Below are 24,978 nucleotides of genomic sequence, written 5' to 3'. Positions count from 1 at the left end.
CTTTATTAAAACATCCAAATATCCCCCTTAAGTAACATGCGTACCAGAAGAAGTCCAGGAAGTGACAAAACGTCAGGGACGTGACACACCGGAAGTGACGCATGCGCTCCAACGACCAGGGAGGAATCAGGAAGCGTGTGGCTGTAGTCACACACAGCGAGCGCTCCTGACATCTTTTCCAATTGGAGGACGCAACAGGCACAGTGCACTTTTCTATTTTGCTCGTTTTTAATGATTCTCTGGTACACATGTTACTTAAGGGGGATATTTGGATGTTTTAATAAAGTGTTTTAGCAATATCACACTATGTGGACATTCCATTTCTCCCACATATCTTATTGGAGCTACCAAGAGTAAGACTGACATCTGGTGGTCGTTTGGAAAGTGGTGCAGACCTACTATTATTATTCAAGGCTGATATTGATTGGATTTCTGGTGAGTGCGTTTTCATTGGGGTTCCCCGCACGTGGTGTATCACTTGGTGAAAGGAATAACTACCCTCACAGAATACAGCAATACCCACTAGTAGGACTCTTACCACCTGATCCATTGAACTTAATGAACGTAACTGAGAAGTGTGCCCTATTAAATTTGGGGCATACAGCGCTGCTGCAATATTGAAGAACTTTATTTAATTTATTCTTTATTGCCTTGCATTATTGGAAATAGATACAGATCGGGGGTTCAGTTATCTTCCCTTCCAGCAATAAAAAACAGACTAGGGTTCTAACACTTCTGCATTCTGATTTGTAGGAACACCTATTAAACATGCCTGCCTGTATTTTATCTCACATATTTTTATCATCCTAATTGCCCTTAAGAACTGAAAGGTTGTAAATAAAACAATCAGTGACAGGTGGATTATTCTTGGGAGAGTGTTTTGTCTTTGTTTCTCTCTAGCGCTCTCTCTTTAAAAGGAAATAAATTCATTTTGAATGGGTTAAGAATATATCCATCAAATGCATAACGATACAACATTTTTAAGCTGTGAAGAGCATCCTCTTTGGTTATTTTCTTCCAGTATTCAGGCAGTACAGCTGGCTCACATTCATATTCCTTTGCAAACTCCTTATTAAACTTCACAAAAATGAACTTCCAGTAGTTTCTTGCCTCAGTGTACATGAAAGGTTTTATCTCCCAATCTGGGTAAATTTCTTTGTAATTTTCATATTTGTGAAATTTCCACTCTGTATCTGGATTCTTGAATTTGTCACTGGAAAACACAGAAGTGGTGCAGATCCCAGTGGCCAGTGTGTTTGTTTCATCCATTTTTAATCTTCCCAATCCCTCTGGTCTGTGGATAGAAGCAGAGTGTTCTTGATGATCTATACCTCCGTCCTCACAGGGAGCTTTACAGAATGGGCACTGCTTCCCACAACCAATCACCATCCTGAGCACCTCCTCCTGAGGCTTCAGAGTGACCGCTTCAAGTATACACTCAATTTTTATAGCCTGCACATCTGACAAAATACTTTTTGTTTTTTCCTTTAGCAATGACTTGATGTATGATGAGAACTCTCCAACATTTGCTTTGTTGTGGAATGTGATGGGCTTCAATCCCTCCTTGCTAATTACTAATTCTCTGTTTAGCATCTCACAAACATTGTCTAAATATTTGCCTATATCTTCACTGTGGAGACACTTTTCATCACTAAGAACATCTGCGATCCTTTTCTCAATGGAATTGAAAATTTCCTCTTTGAATCTTGTGAGAGTCGATGAATTTCGGTATTTGTCTGAGATGTACTGAAGTATCCAGTCAGCTAAAAATTCTTCGTATGACTGAATGTAGCGGAGATATTTCTTAAATGACATTTCTTCCAGGAGACTCTGCAAGACGGTAAACTGAAAACATGTTCTGCTGGTGAAGACCTCCTTGTCAGAACTGCTTAGAATATCATCAACAATTTTTACACCAATCTGTTTAAAAATGTACTCAACAATAGCCGGCTCCAGATAGCTCTCATAGAAGAGTTTGGCTCTGCTCTGACATTCATCTTTTTCTCGGAAAATGTTCTGAAACATTAAAAAATACTGAGGCTTCAGTTTATTCAGGCACATTTTAGGGTCATTCTCCTCTATGAATTTCTCATGCATCTTTTCAAACTTTTGAGCTGCATTTGCTAAAATGTAAAGTTTGATATCCAGCTCAAATTTTGTAGAGAATTTTAGCTTTTTACTGTCAGTTTCCTCCAACTTTTCATTGATCATGTGCAGCAAATCCTTACAGTACACATCTGTATAATCTTCTGAACTGTTCATCTTTCCTGTCACATATTTATTGCAACTATCAATCAATAGTTGTGCAAACTCTTCAGATTTTTTATAGAGACCTTGAATATAATTTGGTAAAGCTTCCAATGAGGTTTTGGTCCAGGAGGAATCAATATACTTTTTGTTCATTTCAAATGTTTGTGTATCGGTCACTAAACGGTTAATTTGTTTTATTTCTTCTTGTACAGCGGGACTTTTATTCTTCATGTCCAGCTTGAGTTCCGATAACATTTTCCCACGAACATTGCTTGGATTTATTTTGTCAAAGTGTAAACCTGACAGTGTACTTCCCCACATTGTGTCAAACTCTTTCTGTAATTCATTGTCACTGACTTTTCTCCTCCTACTTTTGATTTGCAGTAATTCTGTGATTTTATCTTCAATTAATTTCTGGTATCTGTTCTGCATATTTTGAATCTCTATCTTTCCTTTCTGGATAGAAACAGCCTCTTCACACTTTTTTAGTGTGCTGTTTTCATGACTCTCTATTAGAGAAGTTATACTTAAGACAAACCGTGTCCTGAATTCTTCTATTAGATGGGCATTCTCTGCTTCATTTTCATAATAGCTTTCTAGCAATTTCAGCATGTTTTTTTTTTCTTCTCGTAGAATGTCTTGAAGTTCCTGTTTGTAATTATCACATGTCTCTGCATTAAGAGTGTCTGTAGACTGATTTTTAATAAATGTGTATGTGCCGCTAAACCAGTTGTGCACCTTTTGTCTCAGTTGCCATTCCCATTGAGAGAAATGAATGCACAGTTTGTTGTAAGCTTCCAGAGTGTTTTTGAAACTAAATGTAAATGTATCATACTTAACTGCTGTCCATAAATCTTCCATCCAGGTTTTGAATTCATGAATCTTGAGTGGTTTGAAATTATATTTGTCAGTTTTCATGAAGTCAAATAAAGAATTTTTTAACTCAAAGACATGGTCACTGTAGCCAATATTGACTGAAGCCATAGGCGACACTCCTTGAAATAATGCTGGAAAGTACCAGTTGTGTTTCTCAAAATCATAATCCATGACATCACTAAAAGTCATTATATCAGTCTTCTTTTCCATTTCTGCTGCTACTTCTGTCATTTTGTCCAAGAGATCAAGAATTTTCCTTCTGTCTCTCATGTTCATTTTATGAGCAGATACGTTACCGACACTCTGATGTACAAAGTGGCAGTTGGGTTTTTTTCCTACTTCTTCAATCCGAAGAAAAGCATGGACCACAATCTGTAAAATGTCGTTCATTTCTGTACTGGCTTCCATGGCCATGGTGAATATGGTAATGTCACTCAAACCTGCCACCAGTGTGGCCAGCTCATTGTCACGTTCATGACTGTCCTCCAAATAGGCCAACTCTGGAGCTTTCAACCCCTCAGTGTCAATCACCAGGATGAAGTCACAGCCCAGCTCCTCCTGGAAGCTCTCTTTCACTTTTAGAAGGGTCATCAAGGCTCCTCGTGTGCATCTTCCACTGGCCACCGGGAACTGCAGACCAAACATGGTGTTCAAAAGGGTGGACTTCCCTGTACTCTGAACCCCCAGTACAGATATCACTCCCATTTTTCGTTGTCCTCCTGTCTTGTTGTCCAGCTCAGTCAAAATACCAGTTATCCATTGTATAGGGATGTTGGAAACCTCTCCATCAACCAGCTCCACTGGAAATCCTTCCATCAAGAGATCCGCAAATATTCCTGGAAGTCTCAGAAATTGTTTTTTTTGTTCTACATCACTGTTGCATCTGGTTGCGTAACACTCAGCCTCATATATTTGTCCTATCTCCCGTATGAAGTGTTCGATTCCTAAAGAGCTGCTATAGATACTTTGATCTAGCTGCTTCAGTTCTTCACTGTTCAGCCTGGTATACTCCATATATTTTTTTTGTAACTGAAAAAAATTATTTCTAGCCATTGAATCTAACAGAAGCTTTGTCCATTTTAAAAAGAACTGTCTCTCTTTCTGAGTCAAATGAGTTATTGCATTTATAAACAACAGTATGCTCTCTGGTATGTCTTGCTCAAGTTGCGTAGTGCGTAAAAAAGACCAACATGATTCCAGTTCATATCTATATTCTTCTGTATCTTTTCCTTCTTGCTTTTTTATTCTGCACATCTCCTTTTCCACTTTAGACCATTCTTTCCATGAATGTTCTTGTATCAGTGTATTCTTCTTAAACTCTTCAACATCACCTATTGTGGAGATAATATTACGAACAAACTTTGCTGCTTTTTGACATTCAGGAGAGTTTTCATCAACAAGTATTGAAAGTTCACCTATTTCTTTACTCACATTCTCCAAGGTTACCTGTTTTTTGTTGTTTGAGGAACAAATGCATTGTTGTATTTTCTTCACAAGCTCTGTATTATTTCCCATGTCTTTATTTACTATCACATTTGTTTTATCCATGCTTAACTCTGACATCAGATTTTTTAGATATTGCAGTGTCTCTGGCTTCAATTGATTTCCTGAAGTAAAAATCAGAAAAAAACGGCTGTGAGTATTCTTGCAGGATGATAACAGCCTGAACTGTCCCTCAGAAATATTCTCAATGAATATAAATACAGCTGATGAGACTCGAGTCTGAAACATGAACTGGTCCCAGTTGGTCTCCAGGTCTCCGCGTAAGTTTGCCACTGCGATGGGCTCTGGGAAAACATCAGACTTACCACAGGGAAAATACCAGGACATTTCCACCAGTCCATCAGATATTTTCCTCTCAATGTTTCCCCCTTCCATATCATGGCAAATGAAGTAGCTATTACATTGCTGAACTGGATTAAGAACTTGGTTCAGGACTTTAGATTTGGATAATTTGTTTTCCCCCAGCCTAACAAAAGAGAAAATGGACAAAGAAATATTCACCAAATTCTCCTCTTTGAACCCTTTACTGTCAGCTAGTGACTGAGGTCTCCATTTCTTCACTATATCTCTCATTGCCCAAAGCATGAGGGTGCAGTGTGACCCGTCACCAGGAGGGAGCAGCAAAGGGACAGCAAACTGACACATGGCCATTTTGGTTACAATCTCTTGTTGTAGGAAACTGTCTGAACAATGAAGAAGAGCACACAGGACATCCAAGGGGTGAACTGATGGTGGGGAACGTTTAACTTGTATTTCTAAAAAGTCTAATGAGTTATCGTCTTCATTTGCGTCTACACTTGAATTATTTTCAATGACTGTGTTTCTTGCAGTTATGTTCACAGCCATTAACTTCTGTAGAACATGTTGGGGAAGGTCTTCTATCTTCTGGGGTTTCCTATTATCTAGATTCTCTGGATCAATGCAAAGAACATTGTTCAATGTTAGTTTTGACTTCTCATCACTGTTCAATTTCAGCTGTGTTAGGAGGTCTAGGAAAATCTTTCTTCTGTCTGCAAAACACGAGAGCACATATTAGTGTTCAATACGAAAAAAATCCTGTTTGAAAGACGTTTTACAAATATCTGAAAAGTCCAATAAAAATCTTTGAATTGGAAAAAAAATTATAAAATATCTGAAAGACGTTTTACATATAAATGTTCACAGGAAACAAGGATGGGCCAATCTGAGAAAAATCTATTTTATGGGTAGTTTGACATAATCTTGTCATTACGATCTGATTTTACAGTCTTTGGACAATTGTGTTTAAAGTCACCAGTGACTCTACAATGTTCACATATCCATATAGGCAGTTCCTCGCACTGCATAGTTTTTGGTAAATCTAAAGGAGATTATAATATCAGATTGTAAAGTGTATAATCAGTTTATTCTGCTCCTGTGATTGAGTTTGCTGTTGCAATTGACCTATATGATTTTTTTCCACTTTAACCACTTCAATACAGGGCACTTAGACACCTTCCTGCCCAGACCAATTTTTAGCTTTCAGCGCTGTCGCAGGTTGAATGACAATTGTGCGGTCATGCTACACTGTACCCAAACTAAATTTTTATCATTTTGTTCCCACAAATAGAGCTTTCTTTTGGTGGTATTTGATCACCTCTGCGGTTTTTATTTTTTGCTAAACAAATAAAAAAAGACAGAAAATTTTGAAAAAAATAGGATTTTTTAAAACGGCTTACCTGTAAAATCCTTTTCTTTCAAAGGACATCACGGGACACAGAGCCACAGTAATTACTGATGGGTTTTATAGGTATCACTGGTGATTGGACACTGGCACACCCTATCAGGAAGTTCAACCCCCTATATAATCCCTCCCCCTTGCAGGGATACCTCAGTTTTGTAGCCAAGCAATATAGTGTATTAGAAGAGGGGCGGGACCTCTGTGTTCCGTGATGTCCTTCGAAAGAAAAGGATTTTACAGGTAAGCCGTTTTAAAAAATCCTATTTTCTTTCTCGAACATCACGGGACACAGAGTCACAGTAATTACTGATAGGATGTCCCAGAGCAATGCTACCTGAGGGGGGGGAACCACGACCAAGTAGGGTGCAATCAGACCTGAGGACCCTGTACCGCTGCCTGCAGCACACTACGCCCAAAGGCGATATCCTTGTGCCTTCTCACATCCACCTGATAGAATCTGGTGAATGTATGAACTGAAGACCAGGTTGCGGCCTTGCAGATTTGAGCCATAGAGGCCCGGTGATGCACCGCCCAAGAAGCACCAATAGCCCTTGTGGAATGTGCCCTGATCTGAAACGGAGGAATCTTCTGTTTCAAACCGTAAGCTTGAATGATCAACTGTCGAATCCATTTAGAAATGGTAGCTTTTGACGCTGCCTGTCCTCTATTGGGACCCTCTGGCAGCACAAACAAAACATCCGTCCTGCGGATCTGAGTAGTTGCCCCTAGATAGGCCTTAACTGCTCTTACCACATCCAACGAATGTAGAGATCTCTCTTCCGGAGAACAGGGATCTGGAAAAAAGGAAGGTAGAACAATGTCTTGGTTTATATGAAAATCAGAAACCACCTTCGGTAAAAAACTAGGATGAGGGCGTAGTACCACTCTATCCTTGTGTATAATCAAATAAGGCTCCTTACAGGAAAGAGCTGCTAATTCTGATACTCTTCTAGCAGAAGAAATGGCCACCAGAAAAATTAATTTCCTTGTCAACAAGACCAAAGGAATCTGACTTATTGGTTCAAAAGGCTGTTTCTGTAACAAAGCCAGGACCAAATTCAAGTCCCAGGGGTTTAGGGGCGCTTTAACCGGAGGATTAAGACGCATCACCCCCTGCATAAAGTTTCGGACCAAAGAATGCGAAGCAAGTGGCCGCTGAAATAATACTGATAAAGCAGAGACCTGGCCCTTGATGGTACTCAAGGCCAGCTTCATCTCTAATCCCATCTGTAGAAAATCAAGGATTCTACCTATGACATATTTCCTGGGATGCCAACCTCTGGATTCACACCAGGTTATATAAGCCTTCCAGACTCTATGAGAAATCATCCTGGAAGCTGGCTTCTTTGCATTAATCAAGGTAGATATGACAGGACCTGAGAGCCCACGACTCTTCAGAACGTGGGTCTCAATAGCCAAACCGTCAAATTTAGCGTTTGTAAGGCAGGATGGAACACTGGACCTTGAGATAACAGGTCTGGGCGTACCGGTAGGGTCCACGGGGAACCCACCGTCATCCTTACTATTTCTGCATACCAAGTCCTTCTGGGCCAAGCGGGGGCCACCAGAAGTACCGACTTCCTTTCCTGCCTGATCCTGCGAAGGAGTCGTGGTAGTAGCAGAATAGGCGGGAATGCGTAAATCAGTGAGAACCGATGCCACGGAATCACCAACGCATCCGTCCCGCATTCCCGCATGCAAGAGGATCTTTTGTCCTTGCCACAAATCTGTCTATCTTTTTGTTGAATCGGGATGCAAAGAGATCTACATCTGGAACCCCCCATCTTTGGCATATGGCCCAAAAGACGTCGGGAGGCAGAGACCATTACCCTGGAAGTAACTGCTGGCGACTTAGATAGTCCGCCTGCCAATTTTCTATTCCCGGGATGAAAACTGCCGATATGCATGGCACATGCATCTCTGCCCAGACTAAGATCTGGTTCACCTCTTTTTGAGCAGCTCGGCTCCGGGTGCCTCCCTGATGATTGACATAAGCCACTGCTGTGGCATTGTCGGACTGGATCCTGACCGGACAACCCTGTAGCCTGATAGTCCAGGCTTTTAGAGCTAGATATATCGCCCGGATCTCCAGAATGTTGATGGGTAAGGTCCTCTCTGTCTTGGACCATACCCCTTGGGCCGCAGCCTGTTCCAGAACTGCTCCCCATTCTCTTCCCATTGACAGCGTGATCAGCCGTGATTGGACACGGCTGATCATGTGGTAAAGAGTCTCCGTCAGAGACTCTTAACCTAGATCGGTGTTGCAGGGTGTCAGACTGACACCCCGCAACAACGATCGCCGCGATGCGCGCCCCCGGGGGTGCGCAGCGGCTCGATATTCCTGATCACGTTGTATGACGTCTGATCAGGAATATCAAACCACTTTGCCGCCGTCATTCTGCAATAGGGTGGGCGGCAAGTGGTTAAACAGTTCTTTATTAGAACAAAAAAATAAAATAATTTACAAATAATACATTTGTGTAGGAAATGTCAGGTGTGGTTGACAATCTTACAAACAGTTATTTGGTCAGACACACCATAAACAATATGTTATATGCTGAGACACATATTGACACGTATAGCATGGAAATAATAAAATCATGCATTATACATCACGTAATTATTTTATCCCAGTACATATATGATATATCAACACAATAAAAGTAAATAATCACTAAACAGCAAACATCCACTTTCCCTCAGCACTCATGAATCTGTTCAGATAAATAGATCACAGACCCTTCAGATGCTGCTATTAAGTGAATCGGGGAGTAATAAATATGTCTACACACCCTAAAGAGATATAGGCATTAGCAGCACTATACTCTTGTATCGATTCCGGAAGGGTATTAATTTTAAGCACACAATAATATACAGTCAGGTCCATAAATATTGGGACATCGACACAATTCTAATCCTTTTGGCTCTATACACCACCACAATGGATTTGAAATAAAACGAACAAGATGTGCTTTAACTGCAGACTTTCAGCTTTAATTTGAGGGTATTTACATCTAAATCAGGTGAACTGTGTAGGAATTACAACAGTTTGTATATGTGCCTCCCACTTTTTAAGGGACCAAAAGTAATGGGACAGATTAACAATCATTTATCAAACTTCCACTTTTTAATACTTGGTTGCAAATCCTTTGCAGTCAATTACAGCCTGAAGTCTGGATCGCATAGACATCACTAGACACTGGGTTTCATCCCTGGTGATGCTCTGTCAGGCCTCTACTGCAACTGTATTCAGTTCCTGCTTGTTCTTGGGGCATTTTCCCTTCAGTTTTGTCTTCAGCAAGTGAAATGCATGCTCAATCGGATTCAGGTCAGGTGATTGACTTGGCCATTGCATAACATTCCACTTCTTTCCCAATAAAAACTCTTTGGTTGCTTTCAAAGTATGCTTCGGGTCATTGTCCATCTGTACTGTGAAGCGCCAATTTCTGTGTGTGTGGGGGGCACTTGTTGCACGCGCTCCGCCGGTGCACGGCTTTCCCACCTCAGCTCCCGGTAAGGACCACCACCTTGGCCTTGGCTCCACCACCACCACATCTCTGTGTACTGATCTTATGTAAGTACCCAGGGGGGACTTTTTCACCTCTCCCTGTCACTAATAGTTGCACATAGCAGATAGATTAATTTACATTTTATTACACCTATAGATATTGTTGAGCATTTTTTCCCTGATGAGTGATTTACATGAAACGCGTCGGGAATTTGTGTCATGCAGATATACATGCTCACACTCTACTAGCAACGCAGAACAATTTTCTCCAATCAATTATGGTTTTTTACCAGTTTTACCTTCACCGCTCAGTGCTGTTGTTTATGTGTATATATATCTATATTTGTGTAGTCATTCTATGTAGCTACTTATCAGTTACGACCACTAGGTGGCGTCCTGTTGACATAATTGATGTACTCTCGATGCCCCATTGTATGCGCACATACATATGTGTGTATGCAAATTTGGAATGACATTTACTATAATGTTTCTTTCTTTTATGTGGTTCATACTGTGTTATGTCTGATGCATTTTGTGACAATAAATATATTGTATTTATTTACCTCCACGCTGTCCATGGACCTCATTCAAAGTCCCAAAACTCCCAATTTCTTCATTTTGAACCAGGGATGGAGGCACACCACACATGTGTCTCATTTTAAAGTCCCAATTCCCCCTCTTTCTTTATCTGCACTGTGAAGCGCCGACCAATGAGTTCTGAAGCATTTTGCTGAATATGAGCAGGTAATTTTGCCCGAAACACTTCAGAATTCATCCTGCTGCTTTTGTCAGCAGTCACATCATCAATAAATACAAGAGAACCAGTTCCATTGGCAGCCATACATGCCCACGCCATGACACTACCACCACCATGCTTCACTGATGAGGTGGTATGCTTTGGATCATGAGCAGTTCCTTTCCTTCTCCATACTCTTCTCTTCCCATCACTCTGGTACAAGTTGATCTTGGTCTCATCTGTCCATAGGATGTCGTTCCAAAACTGTGAAGGCTTTTTTAGATGTTGTTTGGCAAACTCTAATCTGGCCTTCCTGTTTTTGAGGCTCACCAATGGTTTACATCTTGTGGTGAACCCTCTGTATTCACTCTGGTGAAGTCTTCTCTTGATTGTTGACTTTGACACACATACACCTACCTCCTGGAGAGTGTTCTTGATCTGGCCAACTGTTGTGAAGGGTGTTTTCTTCACCAGGGAAAGAATTCTTCGGTCATTCACCACAGTTGTTTTTGGTCTTCCGGGTCTTTTGGTGTTGCTGAGCTCACCGGTGCGCTCTTTCTTTTTAAGGATGTTCTAAACAGTTGATTTGGCCACACCTAATGTTTTTGCCATCTCTCTGATGGGTTTGTTTTGTTTTTTCAGCCTAATGATGGCTTGCTTCACTGATAGTGACAGCTCTTTGGATCTCATATTGAGAGTTGACAGCAACAGATTCCAAATGCAAATAGCACACTTGAAATGAAATCTGGACCTTTTATCTGCTCCTTGTAAATGGGATAATGAGGGAATAACACACACCTGGCCATGGAACAGCTGAGCAGTCAATTGTCCCATTACTTTTGGTCCCTTAAAAAGTGGGAGGCACATATACAAACTGTTGCAATTCCTACACCGTTCACCTGATTTGGATGTAAATACCCTAATATTAAAGCGGAAAGTCTGCAGTTAAAGCACATCTTGTTTATTTCATTTCAAATCCATTGTGTTGGTGTATAGAGCCAAAAAGTTTAGAATTGTGTTGATGTTTTATATATATATATATATATATATATATATATATATATATATATATCCTACACAATGTCCTCATTATAAACAAGAATAAAAAAGTCTCTGTAGAGTAATCAGGTGGTAACAAAATAACCAACAGTGCGTGGGGGAGTGTTCACATTTTTTTAATTATAATTAATTTCTCAGAATCTCCATCCCTTCACCACACCACATGGAACACCGCTCCCTTAAGATTTTACACTCACCAGAAATCAGGTGAAAATAAGTCTTATGCCGCATACACACGGTCGGACTTTCCGGCATACTTGGTCCGGCGGACCAGAGTGTGCCGGACAATCCGCCCGTGTGTGGGCGGCGGCGGACTTTTCCGGCGGACTTCTTCCCAAAAGCCCGCCGGACCTAGATTTAAAGAAAGTTTCAAATCTTTCCGTCGGACTCAGTTTCGGGCGGAAAGTCCGCTCGTGTGTGCGCTGGTCCGACGGAAAGCCCGCTCGTGTGTAGGCTGGTCCGACAGACCAAATACGACACGAGGGCAGGGTATTGCATCTCGCGCTCGCTGCAATAGGAAAAACAAATCTTCCTATTGCGGCGAGCGCGGGGCATACCAGGCCCTTAGGTCTGGTATGGATTATAAAGGGGAACCCCTACGCCGAAAAAACGGCGTGGGGCCCCCCTAAAATCCATACCAGACCCCGTTCCGAGCACGCAGCCTGGCCGGTCAGGAAAGGGGGTGGGGACGAGCGAGCGCCCCCCCCCCCTCCTGAACCGCACCAGGCCGCATGCCCTCAACATGGGGGGTGGGTGCTTTGGGGGAGGGGGGCGCCCTGCGCCCCCCCCCCAAAGCACCTTGTCCCCATGTTGATGAGGACAAGGGCCTCTTCCCGACAACCCTGGCCGTTGGTTGTCGGGGTCTGCGGGCGGGGGCTTATCGGAATCTGGGAGCCCCCTTTAATAAGGGGGCCCCCAGATCCCGGCCCCCCACCCTATGTAAATGAGTATGGGGTACATGGTACCCCTACCCATTTACCTAGGAAAAAAGTGTAAGTAATAAAACACACTACACAGGTTTTTAAAATATTTTATTAAACAGCTCCGGGGGGGGGGGGATCTTCCTCCGGCTTCGGGGGTCTTCTTCCGGCTTCGGGGGTCCCTCCGCTTCATCTTCTCCCGGCGTCCGGTTGGTTCTTCTCCGCTCTCCGCCCTCTTCTCCCGGTGTCGCAGGTCTTCGGCCGGCCCCCTCCGCTGTCTTCATGTAGCTCTATTGCCAGCGGAGGTCCGGACCACGCCCCCTAAAACGTCACAGTCCCAGCATGCCCAAGGACTGTGACATCATATGGGGGCGGGGTCTCCGCCTATATAAGTCACAACGCAGCCCTCAGAGACCAGTCCAGCCGGAGAGAGCGTCGTGTCAACATCTGGGGGAAGAGAAGAGAAGAGAAGCCAAGAAGCCAAGAAGCCAAGAAGTCCGGACCTCCGCTGGCAATAGAGCTACATGAAGACAGCGGAGGGGGCCGGCCGAAGACCTGCGACACCGGGAGAAGAGGGCGGAGAGCGGAGAAGAACCAACCGGACGCCGGGAGAAGATGAAGCGGAGGGACCCCCGAAGCCGGAAGAAGACCCCCGAAGCCGGAGGAAGATCACCCCCCCCCCCCGGAGCTGTTTAATAAAATATTTTAAAAACCTGTGTAGTGTGTTTTATTACTTACACTTTTTTCCTAGGTAAATGGGTAGGGGTACCATGTACCCCATACTCATTTACATAGGGTGGGGGGCCGGGATCTGGGGGCCCCCTTATTAAAGGGGGCTCCCAGATTCCGATAAGCCCCCGCCCGCAGACCCCGACAACCAACGGCCAGGGTTGTCGGGAAGAGGCCCTTGTCCTCATCAACATGGGGACAAGGTGCTTTGGGGGGGGGGCGCAGGGCGCCCCCCTCCCCCAAAGCACCCACCCCCCATGTTGAGGGCATGCGGCCTGGTACGGTTCAGGAGGGGGGGGGGGCGCTCGCTCGTCCCCACCCCCTTTCCTGACCGGCCAGGCTGCGTGCTCGGATCGGGGTCTGGTATGGATTTTAGGGGGGCCCCACGCCGTTTTTTCGGCGTAGGGGTTCCCCTTTATAATCCATACCAGACCTAAGGGCCTGGTATGCCCCGCGACGGGGCTCGCAAGGTGTCAATCTCGCCGATAAAAGCGGCAAGATTGACTTCCTTTTCTAGTCCCGTCGCACCTGAGTCACGTTCAAAATGAACGGACTTGTCCGTGTGTGGGCAAGTCCGTTCATTCTGAAAGTCCGCCGGAACTCCGGCGAAAGTCCGTCGGAAAGACGGGCGGACTTAGCCCGCCGGAAAGTCCCGGCGTGTGTGGGCAAGTCCGTCCGTTTTAAAGTCCGGCGCACCTGGCGGACAAAGTCCGTCGGAAAGTGTGCCGGACCAAGTAGGATAGAAAGTCCGCTCGTGTGTACGCGGCATTAAACTCCACAAATAAGCAGACTTCCTCCTCTGGTCATCGGATCATGGTACGATCTACCTCTAACATAATTTCACCAGTATTAGGTCTGTATGGGTTCACACTGTGTTCTATCCTGGAATGCCAGACTCCAATAGATTTCTACTGGATCCCAAGCTCCTCAGCGATCATGCCCAAAGGATAAAGAAGCTCTCATAGCATAATTCTGTTTTAAACAGTTTTTAGTTAAACCCAAAATCCCCCTTACATATTGCACTTACAAATATAGGATTAAAAACGAGCATGTAAAGAGTAGCTTGCCTGCCTGGTGTCACTCCAATGCTTCTAGTATTGAAAGGAACGCAGCGATGCCCCGGTTGAGCTCCACAAGGGTAGGCAAGCTGAGTGGCCGTGTAGCCTCATTCTAACACATATTGTCATAGACTTCATCAGAGGGTGTGGCTACATGGCACGGCTCACTCTATTTATGGGCTGTCTTCAGGTAATTTAACAATGCACTGAACTCGGGTGGGGTGGTCCTCATCCACTGTTTTGCTATGACTTTTCTTGCAGAAAAAAGTGTTTTGTTCAGAAATATTTTAGTAAATTTATCCATATCAGGTTCTGGCTATATTCCCAAAAGACACGGCTTGGGGTGTAAGTTAAGGGGAGAACCCTTGGTGTCATGAAGGAACTGTACAATCTGTGTCCAGAAGCCATGGATCTTGGTACAGCTCCAGAGTAGGTTTGTTTCCGTTAATGTTTCCGTTACCTGGTTACACATCATACAGTTAGCAGGTTGGTCACGTTTATACCTAGATACTCTGAGTGGAGTAAGGTAAGAACAGTGAATTATATAGATCTGTGTGAGATGATCAGAAAGTTTAGGAGAAACTAATTTGCAGGTGTCTAGAGCATCACTCCATTCCTCATCCTCCATTGCTCCAATATTCTCCGTCCATCTAGCTTCCAATGCATATGCTAACCTGGAGGAGGAAGGTAGTAGTAACATGTTATAAAAAGCAAAAATCATTTTTTTGGGATCAGAGCTTTATATCACCTGCATAAAGGTGTTAGTGTCCAGTTGAGGGTTACCAGCCGGGAATTGTGCTCTGAAAGCATGTTGAGCATCAAGGTCAGCAGACTGGAACAACAGGCAGGTGCAGCAGACTGGAGCAGGCTGGAGCAGCAGGCAGGTGCAGCAGACTGGAGACTGGAGTAGCAGACTGGAGACTGGAGTAGCAGACTGGAGCAGCAGGCAGGTGCAGCAGACTGGAATAGCAGACTGGAGACTGGAGACTGGAACAGACTGGAACAGCAGGCAGGTGCAGCAGACTGGAACAGCAAACTGTAGACTGGAACAGACTGGAAGGAGATTCCCACTGGACTGGGACTCAGAAGGTTCAGACAAGCCAGGTCATACACAGACAGGAGTACTGGAACAAGGCAGAGGCAGAAGCAGGGTCACTGGAACAAGCCGGGTCGGTATCAGGCAGGCAGCAGAAGGACCAGAGGAGCAGCCAGGAGCAATGTCAAGACAGGCCGGGGTCAGATGCAGGCAGACAGCTGGGATAGTCAGAGGCAAGCCAGGTAATACACAGGAACTGGTTCAGATAGCAGGGTGTCAGGCTAGGAGCATATAACAGGTAACAGTTCAGGTGTTCTGATTATGCAAAAAGTTCAAAGAACAAGAGCACATACCATGAGCAGGTCTGAGCAGAGCAGGTCAGCTGGGACTTGTAGTTTCCCCGCTGTATATGAAGGTAGATGTTTGCTGGACCTTGTAGTTCACCCCTGCAGATGAGGATAGATGGTAACTGGTGCTTGTAGTTCACCGCTGCAGATGAGGATAGATGTTGTCTGGTGCTTGTAGTTCACCGCTGTAGATGAAGGCACTACAGTAAAATCAGGCAAAGCGTAGTCTAGGCAAGCTGGGTCATACACCGAATCAGAAGCAAGCAAACAGGGTCAAACGAGCTGGGTCATACACAAAATACACAGAGCAGATATCAGCTGGATCAAACACAAGGTAAACTCTAACACGAGCACTGACTGAATGCTGATACAGGTGTTTTAAAGGTGAGCTGGCAAATCACTGTTTCCCAGGCAAAGGCTGTGTCAGGTGAGTTGAGCTGGGTCCTAAAGGGATCCTAGTACTGACAGTACCCCCCCCCCTTTCTCGAGGGATTGCTCCTGCACCCCCAGGCTTACTTGGATAACGAAGATGGAACTTCTTCTTAAGTCGGTCAGCATGAAGATCACGAGCTGGGACCCAAGATCGATCCTCTGGGCCGAAACCTTTCCAATGAACGAGATATTGTAAGGAATTGCACACTCGTCCGGAATCAAGAATAAATGCCACTTCATATTCCTGACTGTCCAATACATCCACAGGTTCCAGTTCATCTACTTGGAGGATGGAATAAACAGGTTTCAACAATGAAACATGAAAGACATTTGCGCATGGATGGGGGGAGTTTTAATCTATAGGATACAGGATTAACAATCTCCGAAATTTCATAGGGCCCGATGAATTTTGGGCCAAGTTTTTTTAGATGGAACATGCAGGGACAGATTCCTAGATGATAGCCACACTTTGTCACTTTGTCACCAACTTTATCACCCATTGCCTTTGAGCGCCTCTTGTCAGCCATTTTCTTAAAAGCCTGCACAGAGCGAGAAATAGCACGATTAACATCAGACCAGATTTTGGAGTAATTTTCAATTGTGGTGTTGGCATCTGGAACATCAGAGGGTGGAAGATCAAAGGAGCACACACGAGGATGCAAACCGTAAACACAGAAGAAAGGAGAGGTCCCTGTAGATGTGCTGGCACAATTATTAAAGGCAAACTCTGCCCATGGCAGGACGTTGACCCACTCCACCTCATCATTGGCCATCAGACAACGTTTCTCTAGAGTCTGATTAGTCCTTTCTGTTTGGCCGTTTGTCTCAGAATGATATGCTGAAGAATATAATAACTTAATCCCCAGCTGAGAGCAAAGGGCCTTCCAAAACTGGGCTATAAACTGAGAGCCACGATCTGAGACAATGTTAATTGGTGCCCCATGGAGCCTGAAAACATGTTTAATGAATAAAGATGCCAGTTCTTTAGCAGATGGAAGTTTCGGAAGCGGAACAAAGTGGGCCATTTTACTGAACCTGTCTACCACCACCCAGATCCTGGAACATCCATGGGACGGAGGCAAGTCAGTGATAAAGTCCATAGATAAATGGGTCCAGGGACAGGTAGGTATTGGTAAAGGACGTAGGAGACCGGGCGGCTTAGAGGTACTGCTCTTGCTTCTGGCACAAACTTCACAGGCCTGGATGAAGGCTAACACATCCTGCCTAATCGATGGCCACCAGAGGTCGCGAGAGATAATCTCAAAAGTTTGTCTAAACCCCGGATGAGCTGCAGGTTTTGATGCATATACCTGCTGCAATACCTGCAAACGAAGAGCCAGGGGCACAAAAAGCATACCAGAGGGAGTGGAGGGAGGGGCTTCGGCCTGTGCAGGTAACAAGGCCTCAGAGATGTCAGTCTGGGTGAAAGCCAAAATCCTATCCTCAGAGTTAATGGGTTGTGGAGGAAGCGGAGAAGGAGACTCTGATAAAAAGCTGCGAGACAAGGCGTCAACCTTAATGTTTTTTGGCCCTGTAAATATGTGTAGCACTAACTCACGGTGGAGCTGCTGATTTAAAGCGCTCTATTACCGTCACCTTGTTACCTGTAATTTCACCAATACCGGGTCTAGGGGTCCGCGTTGAGCTTACTATAAGACAATGTAGGCACCAGTCACTTGAGTACTTTTCCAATGCTTTAATGGGAGATAACTGGAAGAAGTAGCAGGAAAGAGGTAGAAGGAGAGTTGCAGGGAAGTTCAAATACCTTTTCTTGGCGTAGCATCAAGGAATTTAAATCTTTAGAATGAATGTATCCTCAGCTCAGGATTAAATCTCTGCCCACCTGGATAGGTCTCTCACTAACCTAGCAGCCGGAACGCAGCACAAACAAAAAGTCTCTGCCACAGACTTGAATGAAACAAACTCATACGATCCTCTGCTACAGGATGTAGTAGTTTTTGATGAACAGCAAACACAGTACCAGAACCTTTAAGCCGACCCGGCAGTACTTGTGCGATATGGTAGTAGGTAGGGCCCTTCTTAAGACCAGCCAAGATGGGTCCTCCACTGGATCTTCCCGTTTGTCCGGCTTCTTCCCGCAGGACAGACAGCACAGGACCATCCCAGCTATAGCAGGCCCCAGACAGGCTTCTGGGTCTACCCGCACGGCTGCAGCAACGCAACCCTCCAGACCGGAGGGCCAGGAGATAGAATTCACTGACACATACCTCTAGGCCAGGAGGGCCACGAGGCAAAAAGACTCCCCGAAACACGGCGTCTGTCCCAAAAAATACCCTCTCCCAGAAGGCAACTCGGAGGACCACCTCCGCCGAGTTATCTCCGGGACAGAAGGGCACTCATACACTTCAGCTTGTTGCTTTCCAACACCTATGATGACAACAACACCCACAGGCACAATGTGGAACTGCACGCAACACAGCCAAGCTGGAACAGAGGCTAATCTAACACTAGATTGAATTTGAACTATGTACAGAACAGATGACCCACTAAATTTACCTATAAGCGGTAGATTGAAAAATCTATACTCCCCCTACTACAATAGACGTTATCCTCAACGTCTGTCAAAATATAACTCTCAAGCCTGAGAGTAGGTATTTGAACTTAGAACTTGGATGAAAAAGAAGAAAAGACAGTATAGAAATATTACAGTTTCAACATTTATACAATAACATATTCACATCAGACATGTCACAAAACCCCACTATCTACCTAGCTGAAAAGCCTAACAGCTTGATAGGAGATCTGATTGTTCCTGAAAGAAACAAAGTTAGACACACACAAAAAATGTACAGTATCATCACTAAACAATTTAGGAGCAAAGCTTCATTCTAACAAAAGAATGACACTCTTCCCACATATTTTCCTTTTAATGGAAATGAACTAAAATAACTTGAACAGTCCATCCCTATCTCTGGGTAAATTATATCTTTTTCGATAAAGAAAATCCAGCTAGCAAAAATCTTTGGATTTGAAAGCGCTGAGATGAATATAATCTCTTGACCACGGAGATCTCTAAACACTGACACTATCTAGCTATATACCCCAAAGTTCTCTTTTTTTTTCTTTAAAGGAAATAGAAGACAACAGTCCCTTTGCATAATCACCAATAAAACCGGGGATCTGGTAATGTCAGTTTCTTCCCTTGCTTATCCACAGTGGTGATAAAGTAAACAATGTCATCTTTTCCCGGGCTGCAAATGACCACCTTGTCAGCATAGATGTGCCGACCATAGTTCCAGCTTTCCGGAAAGGTTTTGGTACTGACAAATGGTCCCAAACAGCTTCACGGCACCATTGTTCCCGGTTGGGCTCAATTTCCTGCATAATTTCCTGAGTAACGTAAGGAAATTCCAGACCATATTCTGTGGCAACTCATTTGGTGAGCACTCTGTAAACGGGCAAGTCTAGGCAAAGTTCTATTTTTCCCCAAACCAGGAGGCACACAAGAATTTGGTGATTTACGCACCATAGATCCGACAGGTGTCGGCTCAAAATTAAGCAAACTAGCAAATTTAGAGAATGTCTCTTTAGTAGTACTGTGCGGCTCCACACAAGGCGATGTCTTCCCAGAATCCAATGCTGTCCATTCTGAGAAAGTTAGGGCAGAAGCAACATCTTCACCCTGGGCCCACAATACCTCCTGTGACATTGTCTCAAAAAAATCATCATCACCGGAGAGATCTGGCATAGAATCTATCTCCGAGTCTCTCAACTCTTCCGCTGGCAAATATTTACAAAGAGTCCCAGATATGTTCCCCTTTGATCTCTCACCCGTTCCTGACGTGGACTTCTCCAGATCCATATATTTCTCCGGCTCCGGTTCGGGTAGCCTCTGGGGTAGGCCTCAACCACGGCCGAGGGAAGCTTTCACATATCCCACCTTCCTTTGGACGGGTGCAATGGGGATAGGTGTGGTAGAAGTAGAAATAAAGGTGATGTCCGCTGATGAAGCGGTAATAGCGACATCTCCCTCTGAAACACTCTCGGTAGCAGACGAGGTCACGGCCTGTTGCTCTCCAACAGCAATGACAGCGGTTTCCACTGTGGCGATACCTGTAGCCCAATCCACACGATAAGCACGGGGCGACATTGTAGGTTGCTCCACTATGAACAAATATTCTCCGCACTGCAAACATCGGACAAATGGACGGAGATGTATGGCCAGTCCTTCACACTTTTGGCATCTTGGACCCCATAGTTGACGGTACCAACGGGAAAGAAGACATGGCTGTACTCTGATCCTCTCAACACGATCACGAGGCCTCTCTTCTCCTTTGGCGCCAAACACATATACCCGCTGTCACGGAACGTCCCTCACTCCGCTTGAGTGCTTCCGTCATATATCACTTCCTCCCAGTATGTATACAGATATCAGATATTCAAACCTCTCTGAGCACAAAACAAGGCGACACTTGCTTGTTGCTAACATGAACTCACTTTTATTTAGAATCAAAATTACAAGACTTTATATGCCGTTGGAACCTCCTCTAACAATACAACTGTAACCTAATTAACCTAATTAACATGAGCTAATTAACTAATCCTATATACAGTCGTCCCATCTCCTACATTGTATAGAGGACAATGTGATCAGCTCATTCAATTAACATAAACACAGGTAGTTGGAGTTGATGACACCAGCATCTCCTCACAGGATGTGTCCCAACAGTATGAATCAGTCTTATCAGCAGGGGGCTGCTGGAGGAATCCCCCCTCCCTCTTCAGGGACACAAATCCCAGATGACCACAGCAAGGAGTCCCCAACAGAATCAAACATACAATATATACATATATACACGACTGAGTCCGATTAGTACAGTTCAGACTGGATTTCTAATTCACCTCACAAAGAGTATTGTTCCATTGAAAATCCAGGGCCCATATTCAAACGGCAAGAGGCTTGCGTTCAGTCCTCTCCAACAGCCTCTGTCCCGGCTAGGTCTGTCACACCCGCGTCCCACGCGGCAACAAGTAGATGTGCCTCCTCCCACTTGTTGCTCTGATCACGTAGCTCCCGGGCCTTTACTTCTCACCCACAGCCTACGCAGTCACAAATAAAGTCCTGCAATTTAACCCCTTCTTTTCCTGGAAAAAGTGACGAAGTCCAGAAACCTCTTTTAGTATAGACTCTCGGTGAAAAATTTCTCAGGGCTGCTTAGGGTAACGGCAAACAATCCCGGACGACACTCCCACATGTAGCACTAACTCACGGTGGAGCTGCTGATTTAAAGCGGGCTGTTACTGTCACCTTGTTACCTGTAATTTCACTAATACCGGGTCTAGGGGTCCCCGTTGAGCTTACTAAAAGACAATGTAGGCACCAGTCACTTGAGTACTTTTCCAATGCTTTAATGGGAGATAACTGGAAGAAGTAGCAGGAAAGAGGTAGAAGGAGAGTTGCAGGGAAGTTCAAATACCTTTTCTTGGCGTAGCATCAAGGATTTTAAATCTTTAGAATGAATGTATCCTCAGCTCAGGATTAAATCTCTGCCCGCCCGGATAGGTCTCTCTCACTAACCTAGCAGCCGGAACGCAGCACAAACAAAAAGTCTCTGCCACAGACTTGAATGAAACAAACTCATACAATCCTCTGCCACAGGATGTAGTAGTTTTCGATGAACAGCAAACACAGTACCAGAACCTTTAAGCCGACCCGGCAGTACTTGTGTGATAGGGTAGTTTAGGATATGTCCTCCAATCGAGTCACCAGGCCCTTCTTAAGACCAGCTTTGCATGGTCTCTTCCAAGATGGGTCCTCCACTGGATCTTCCCGATTGTCCGGCTTCTTCCCGCAGGACAGACAGCACAGGACCATCCCAGCTATAGCAGGCCCCAGACAGGCTTCTGGGTCTACCCGCACGGCTGCAGCAACGCAACCCTCCAGGCCGGAGGGCCACAAGGTAGAGCTCACTGACACATAGCTCTAGGCCAGGAGGGCCACGAGGCAAAAAAAGACTGCCCGAAACATGGCATCTGTCCCATAAATACCCTCTCCCAGAATGCAACTCAGAGGACCACCTCCGCCGAGTTAACTCCAGGACAGAAGAGCACTCATACACTTCAGCTTGTTGCTTTCCGACACTGTCCGTGAGTACGATGGCAAATTTGAACTCTTTTGCATCTTTCCCCTATATATTTGCCCACATATTAATACATGTTTATTGTTTCAATGCAGCCTAAATTGCATCGGACTCCTGATGATTGGTTATAAGCCAAGAAACGCGTTGAGTTAATAACTATCGATGCACATATTTATCCAGTATACAATGCATTCTCTACTGTAAACTGTACAACCAGTGTCTATATTATGCCTTTTAAATATATTGTCTATTACATGTCGAAACGTTGCTTATGATGTTTTTATTCATGACTGTATTCGGTTCTAGGATCTATGTAATTAAACTGGTTTACTTTCTGTGGACACAACTATGTATAGAACGTATCTTAGATATCGTATTCCAGCATATACTATTCAGTTGACACCTTCACCAACATGCCTCACGCAAAGTCCCGCTTTTCTCCTCTATCTTTATTTGTCACCTAATTGGGATGGAAGCATGTTGGTGCATTCCTTACAATTCAGTGGACAGGTCACACCCCCATTTTTTGACATATCAACATTAGGGGGGCAAACACCCATTCTTTGTGACCTGTTCCACCTACCAAGTCTATATATATTTTTTGCAATTAACTTTTTATTTATTTTCATGTAACTTAATCATATTCCATTTTGTGTCCCATTTTCATTTTCAATTTTCACATATTTTGTTTTTTTCTTCTCTTTTTTTAGAGTAATCAACACTAGATAGAGACCTATGGTCCCCCCTTTGTCCATTGAGTATTTTCAGTGCAAGAGTCGCATATCTATTTCTGTATATATATTCTTTTACATAATATTCAATTTAGTGTAAAGAATTGGAATAATAATTTTTTCATTTCTTAAACTTTTTTTAACTTTCTTCATTTGTTGTTTTCCTTTAGTCAGATAATACTGATTCAATTCAGGTCTAAAGTTTTTGTTTTTCCTTTAGTCAGATAAATACTGATTTAATTCAGGGCTAAAGTTATGTTTTTGCTGTTGTTCCCTTTAGTTAGATACATACTGATTCAATTCAGGGCTAAAGTTTTTGTTTTTGGTTTTGTTTTCCTTTAGTCATACTTATACTGATTCAATTCAGGGCTAAAGTTTTACATTTCACACTCTTTTGCATATTGATTTATTCGGTGCAAAGAGTGAGTGTGTATTCTGTTACTGTTCTTGCTATACATTGATCCAATTTATAGCAACCAATATGTGCCCTTGCTTCCCCTTCTTAACTACTTTGTTTTTCTTTTCTCTTCCTTTTTGTTTTCCTCTTCTCTTCTCCTACTTTTCTTCACCAGCCTATTATTTTTCAATACTGGCTCATGCATCCTTATCCTACTATTCCCTGAGCGCAGTTGGTATTGGGGTCTATCCAGTCCTAATCCCGGGGTTGCGATGCGCCCAGTTCTTGACCTGCCACCCGTCTTGTCACGTGACGGGGGCAGGCCTTGACCTTGGCGCATCTGCGTCATGTTCTCCACGCCCCGCATGCGGCGCCGTGTGCCGGCGCTCTGCGGGATTCAGTGGTATACCACTCCTGGGCTTTTGCGCGCTGTGAGGATGGGAGGCGGCCGCTATCATATCTGGGCTGTCTGTCCCTCCCCGTTGCGTAATTACGCCCGCACATGACGTTGGCGGGTGCACGCCACCGGTCCGCGGCATATAACGGCGGCCTCCGGCTGGGTGCATGTAGGTTTCTCTACGGATTTGTGGCAAATGGCCGGGCCTGTCACTTTCACCACACAGGTAAACTTGCTGCACACCTCCACTTTGGTCCATTGGCCTCTTAGCTGCACACACTCTCTCTCTCATTTTCACTACAAACTTCCTTTTCTCCTTTTTGTCTTTTTCTGGCTCCGGTCTACACTTATATCCACTCACTCCTTGGTTTCCCACTATGTTGTCACCCCTTCTATTTATCTAATATTTTTCACGGTTTGTCCCATGCTTACACACCCATTCTATTTCCCTCACAGTCATCCCAGGGCTTTGTGGCCCCGTCATTTGTCCCTGCCTGGCGGCCCCTATGGGTACCCTGGTCAATTCAGTGGCTGTGGCCGAGGGTTTCCTGGGGCGAGCTTCCTGCCTCAACCCCGGGGGAGACCTTGTAGACCCAGATCAATGCTGCATTCTAGGATTCAGGTTACCACAGACTAAGACACTGTCCGTGAGTACGATGGCAAATTTGAACTCTTTTGCATCTTTCCCCTATATATTTGCCCACATATTAATACATGTTTATTGTTTCAATGCAGCCTAAATTGCATCGGACTCCTGATGATTGGTTATAAGCCAAGAAACGCGTTGAGTTAATAACTATCGATGCACATATTCATCCAGTATACAATGCATTATCTACTGTAAACTGTACAACCAGTGTCTATATTATGCCTTTCAAATATATTGTCTATTACATGTCGAAACGTTGCTTATGATGTTTTTATTCATGACTGTATTCGGTTCTAGGATCTATGTAATTAAACTTTTATACCATTAATACCTGGTTTCGTTTCTGTGGACACAACTATGTATAGAACGTATCTTAGATATCGTATTCCAGCATATACTATTCAGTCGACACCTTCACCAACATGCCTCACGCAAAGTCCCGCTTTTCTCCTCTATCTTTATATGTCACGGAAAATGTCGTTCATAAAGTTCTGAAAGACAGCTGGTGCATTTCTGAGACCAAAAGGCATGACAAGACATTTGTAATGAC

The 24,978-nt window shown here is 44.2% G+C and overlaps 1 protein-coding gene across 47 annotated transcripts in view; it reads right to left on the bottom strand.

Moving 5' to 3' along the window:
• Positions 1-333: 333 nt before the first annotated feature.
• The window catches only part of LOC141148329 (interferon-induced very large GTPase 1-like), a 420,233-nt gene continuing 395,588 nt past the window's right edge, over positions 334-24,978 (bottom strand). For 45 of the 47 annotated variants that reach the window (XM_073635660.1, XM_073635670.1, XM_073635662.1 and 42 more), the window contains one exon: positions 334-5,639. In XM_073635660.1, the coding sequence (XP_073491761.1) occupies positions 862-5,639 (4,778 nt within the window). In that variant the 3' untranslated portion in view covers positions 334-861. The remainder of the gene's footprint in view (positions 5,640-24,978) is intronic. The other 2 variants (XM_073635656.1, XM_073635657.1) reach the window with 1 other exon arrangement.

Source organism: Aquarana catesbeiana, linkage group LG06 (assembly GCF_042186555.1).
Source record: "Aquarana catesbeiana isolate 2022-GZ linkage group LG06, ASM4218655v1, whole genome shotgun sequence".
NCBI lineage: Eukaryota > Metazoa > Chordata > Amphibia > Anura > Ranidae > Aquarana > Aquarana catesbeiana.
This window is presented reverse-complemented; position numbering and strand designations above follow the sequence as displayed.